Source organism: Salvelinus fontinalis, unplaced genomic scaffold, assembly GCF_029448725.1.
Source record: "Salvelinus fontinalis isolate EN_2023a unplaced genomic scaffold, ASM2944872v1 scaffold_0122, whole genome shotgun sequence".
In the NCBI taxonomy this organism is placed as follows: domain Eukaryota; kingdom Metazoa; phylum Chordata; class Actinopteri; order Salmoniformes; family Salmonidae; genus Salvelinus; species Salvelinus fontinalis.
Genome location: NW_026600331.1, coordinates 162,500 through 167,471, shown reverse-complemented (window position 1 = coordinate 167,471; position 4,972 = coordinate 162,500). Strand labels below are relative to the sequence as shown.

The following is a 4,972-nucleotide window of genomic DNA, read 5'->3' as shown; positions in this document are numbered from 1 at the left end:
CCACCACCTTTAAAACAGATTACCATCAACTTGTGAGGGCCAGTTATCTACCCACCACCTTTAAAACAGATTACCATCAACTTGTGAGGGCCAGTTATCTACCCACCACCTTTAAACAGATTACCATCAACTTGTGAGGGCCAGCTATCTACCCACCACCTTTAAAACAGATTACCATCAACTTGTGAGGGCCAGCTATCTACCCACCACCTTTAAAACAGATTACCATCAACTTGTGAGGGCCAGTTATCTACCCACCACCTTTAAACAGATTACCATCAACTTGTGAGGGCCAGCTATCTACCCACCACCTTTAAAACAGATTACCATCAACTTGTGAGGGCCAGCTATCTACCCACCACCTTTAAAACAGATTACCATCAATTTATGAGGGCCAGCTATCTACCCACCACCTTTAAGACAGATTGCCATCAATTTGTGAGGGCCAGTTTATAATTGTGTGCTATAAGATCCCCTGATAATGTAAATCACACATGACCATATTCTCACAGGCATTCACATGTATGGAACTTTATTGAAAATCTGAGCATGGCAAGCATCCCTGTGTGTCACTGATAAGCAGCAGACTGTGATATGGATCAGGAGGGGGGGGGGCATTACAGTCTATTGGATCAATATCTTCTGATGTGGGAGCCTGACTGCATTGAGCTGGAGCTACACCTCTTTAAGAGCCAGGGTTATTACAATGCATCCATTGACTAATCAGGTCTGCAGGGACTAATGAACAAATGACAGAGCAGGATAAGAGTGACAGCAGAGAGAAGACAGAGTCTGCCGTCTATAATTAAAGCGCTCTTTAATGCATTGTACAACAATTAACTGGTATCATTCTGAATCAGTGCAATAATGCATTGCTCAATCACAGAGGCAAAGCGTTGATAAAAAAATATATATATGTCTTTGCTAAAATGTGTAATTAGATAATATACACTTTTATTGATTTTGCGGTTCTATGAATCAAGAGGAATTTTACAGGAGTCTCTCTCCTTTCAAGTTAGTGCCGCGTGGAATGACTGCCTCAACCACAGAGCTAGAACTATGTGATTAGTCTCTGTGGGCAGATAAATTGGACATACAATGCACATATTGTCAAGTGGTACGTGTTACTATGTCAACGGCATCATCTTTAGCACCTTCAGTGTTGTAGCACAGATGGAAACATTAGGAACTCACTGTACATTTCATTCGTTTTGCCCCCCTATAGGCTATAGTAACATATGGGATATAATCAATATCATTTTTATGCAAACATGAAACTCTTTTAATCAACTGAATCTGAAAGGTGTCATGATATGTACAGATATGTTTTAAATTAAATGTTTTAAATGAAATGGTACATAGGTTTGTGATATAGATTGATTTACATTTAGCATTGCAATGCTGACAGAAATACAATATTACACATTGCCCCACATTACAAAACCACTTCCAATTCTTGTGTACGTGTGGTCCTCAGTTGGGTACGATGCTATTTATAAACAGGTAGAACAGTCTGGTTGAAGCATCCCTTTCAGTTGCCAGGGGCAACTCTAAATCATCAAAGTACTAAATAATTTTTCTCCCCAGTGTCAAATATACACTATTGTGGACAACCAAGGATTAAAACTATGTTCAGTCCTTCAGCAGTTTATGTTATATGTTTCATGTCTAGTTTGTAAGTTTGTTTAAACAAAGTTATAAAACAACTTCCAATTGATTTGGAACAAGATGTGTTTATAGGCAAGTTCTTTTTTGTGCAATTTTTTGTTGCTTGAAAGAGGAAATATGAATGTATTATGAGGATACCAGTCCTTCTGCGATACCAGCTGCCTGCCACATGAAATCACAATTTGGCAACTTCCTGGCTGTGGCAATATGAGGCAAACCACGTCTGTCTCAATCAAGAATGTACTTTCTAAAACCCACTGGCACTGTTTATAGAAACAAACAGTTTTTGTAAAAAAAAATATATATATATACAAAATATATGTATCTTAGAGACGTTCCTTTCCCACAGTATAACCTTTGTTCTGCAGCATTTATCAATAATGTTCAGTATTAATGTTTATCACAGGTTGAATCAGGGTCTCTCTGTGGGGTCTTAAAGGATAATAGTGGTCCTGGTGATGGTTCTTCGAAGGCTGGTTAATATATTATAAGAAAAGCAGATAGCATCTAGCTAGGTACTGTACATCATGTACAGGTATGTTACAAATGTCTGGTTTGGGTTTAGATAGAATCAGTGTGATCTGAGAGACTACTAGGAGTCTTAGTGGTGGTCCTATGATGACTCACAGTCCTGCATACAGACTCCTGCATCCTCCTCAGGCAGGGCAGGTAATGGCCCGCAGCCTCCCTGAAGTCACTCCTCAAGAACGTATAAAGTACAGGATCCAGCAGACTGTTGAGGCTCAACAGACCCCTGCCCAGCTGGTAGGGCACAAACACAGCCTTCTCCCACTCACAGGCGTCCCTGTGGAAAAGCAATCCAATGTACTTCACGCATCCTGTGATGTGGTAGGGGCCAAGGACCAGGATGAAGATGACCACCAGCAGATTGAGAAGCCCCCTGATGCGGTGCTTCTCTTCCGTTCCCAAGGTACCAATGGCCGACAAAGACCTCAGGGTCTTCCGGTGGAGGAACACGATGAAGGTGAGAGGGATGATGAAGGACAGGGATAAGGTGATCAATCGGTAGATGATGAACCCTTCCTTGGAAGGGTAGCTCTCGATACACAGGGTGTGATTGTCGTTGGGTTGCATTTTATGCAAGGCGATGGATGGAGGCACGGCTACCAAGACCCATATGCTAAGGGCTATCCATCGTGCAAACTTCAGCTTTCTCAATGCTTGGAATCTCAGAGGCTTGGCGATGGCCAAGTAGCGCTCCAAAGCGATGATGCACATGAAGGCAATGCCGGTGTAAATGCTGACGTAGAAACTGACCCCCAATAACTGGCAGGAAGTGGACCCGAATCGCCAGCTGTGACCCCTGCGATAGTAGTCAATCCATAGAGGTACAGTGAACAGTTGGAGGAGATCCGAAAGGAGCAGGTTGATCACGTACACCGGTAAGACGTTTTCAGACTTGATCAGACGATAGAGCCCGAACAGGGCCATCAGATTGAGGGGAGTGCCAATGATGAAGAAGATACTGTAGATTACAGGAAGGTAGATGGCATCTTGGTTGAGGTCCACTCCACAAGTGTTGGCTTCATTCAGGTTACTATTACCAGAGCTGGGGGTGGGAGGCATTTCCATGATGTCCTTAAGAATCAAAAGGATATGTTAAGTTCATATGATACAGATTGTTTAGAAAGATTAACCCCATTACACATTCCCTTATAGCCTGTAACTTGATGCTTTCACTCTTTAAATTATATTTTTGTAATCAAAACCTTCAACTTGACACTAAGAGGGTATAAAGTATCATTAAAACTAGAGTGTATAAGGTATCATTAAAACTAGAGGGTATAAAGTATCATTACAACTAGAGGGTATCAAGAGTCATTACAACTAGAGGGTATAAAGTATCATTAAAACTAGTGTATATAAAGTATCATTAAAACTAGTGTATATAAAGTATCATTAAAACTTTTTGGTATAAAGAGTCATTACAACTAGTGTATATAAAGTATCCTTAAAACTTTTTGGTATAAAGAAACATTACAACTAGAGGGTATAAAGAGTCATTACAACTAGAGGGTATAAAGTATCATTAAAACTAGAGGGTATAAAGTATCATTAAAACTTGTGTATATAAAGTATCATTAAAACCTTTTGGTATAAAGAGTCATTACAACTAGTGTATATAAAGCATCAGTAAAACTAGAGGGTATAAAGAGACATTACAACTAGAGGGTATAAAGAGTCATTACAACTAGAGGGTATAAAGAGTCATTACAACTAGAGGGTATAAAGTATCATTAAAACTAGAGGGTATAAAGTATCATTAAAACTAGTGTATATAAAGTATCATTAACTTTTTGGTATAAAGAGTCATTACAACTAGAGTGTATAATGTATCATTAAAACTAGTGTATATAAAGTATCAATAAAACTAGAGGGTATAAAGTGTCATTACAACTAGTGGGTATAAAGTATCATTCAAACTATTAGGTATCAAGTATCATTAAAACTAGAGGGTGTAAAGTATAATTAAAACGAGAGGGTAAAAAAACATATAGATGACCACTAAATTACCATGAATTTCATAACACTGATATGAATTCTCTCCCTGACTATGTCGTGTTATGTTATCAAAATATTAATATAACAGAACTAATCAAAACATACCTGAAGTCCTGTATTAGCTGCACTTTTCCAACAAAATCAGAACGTCTTTTTGGGAAACCTCATTAGAGAGAGTGTGAGTTGAATAGTCAGTACCAAACGATATGCCAACAGTGTGTGTTTGAACAGGATGTGAAGTAATGCCATGGTGTGCTGGGAAAGCACAGACGCTCATAGAGATATTTATTTTGATGGTGGTGAAACAGAAGTCATGAAATCATAAAATGAAACATGTTACATTAACCACAGCAGGAAGTTAAGAATGCCGATAATAAGAAGCTAAAATGTGCCAGTCACTGTGGCGTTAATTACTGGTCAACAGAGAAATAACTATATAAATGTGTAAACCAGATCTGCCTCCGTAAGTCACTGAGGATAGAGGGCGCTATTTTCACTTTGGGGAAAAATCATGCCCAATTTAAACGGCCTCGTACTCTATTCTTGTTTGTACAATACGCATATTATTATTACTATTGGATAGAAAACACTCAAGTTTCTAAAACCGTTTGAATTATATCTGTGAGTAAAACAGAACTCATTTGGCAGCAAACTTCCTGTCAGAAGTGAAAAATCTGAAATCGAGGCTCTGTTACAGGGCCTCCCTATTAATTTGCTTGAAATTTATGACTATACATGCACTTCATACGCCTTCCACTAGATGTCAGTAGGCAGTGAGAGG

At 39.0% G+C, this 4,972-nt stretch overlaps 1 protein-coding gene across 1 annotated transcript; it reads right to left on the bottom strand.

Annotated features, from left to right (window-relative positions):
* Nucleotides 1-528: 528 nt before the first annotated feature.
* Nucleotides 529-4,404, bottom strand: LOC129843347 (G-protein coupled receptor 4-like). Its single transcript, XM_055911993.1, has 2 exons — nucleotides 4,297-4,404; nucleotides 529-3,267 (listed from the first exon to the last, which is right to left on the bottom strand). The coding sequence occupies exon 2, from the start codon at nucleotides 3,259-3,261 to the stop codon at nucleotides 2,230-2,232; it is 1,032 nt and encodes a 343-aa protein (XP_055767968.1). The 5' UTR covers nucleotides 3,262-3,267; nucleotides 4,297-4,404; the 3' UTR covers nucleotides 529-2,229.
* Nucleotides 4,405-4,972: the final 568 nt, after the last annotated feature.

Coding starts and splice junctions, on each gene's coding strand:
- LOC129843347 (XM_055911993.1), bottom strand. CDS start 3,261: ATGGAAATGCCTCCCACCCCCAGCTCTGGTAATAGTAACCTGAATGAA.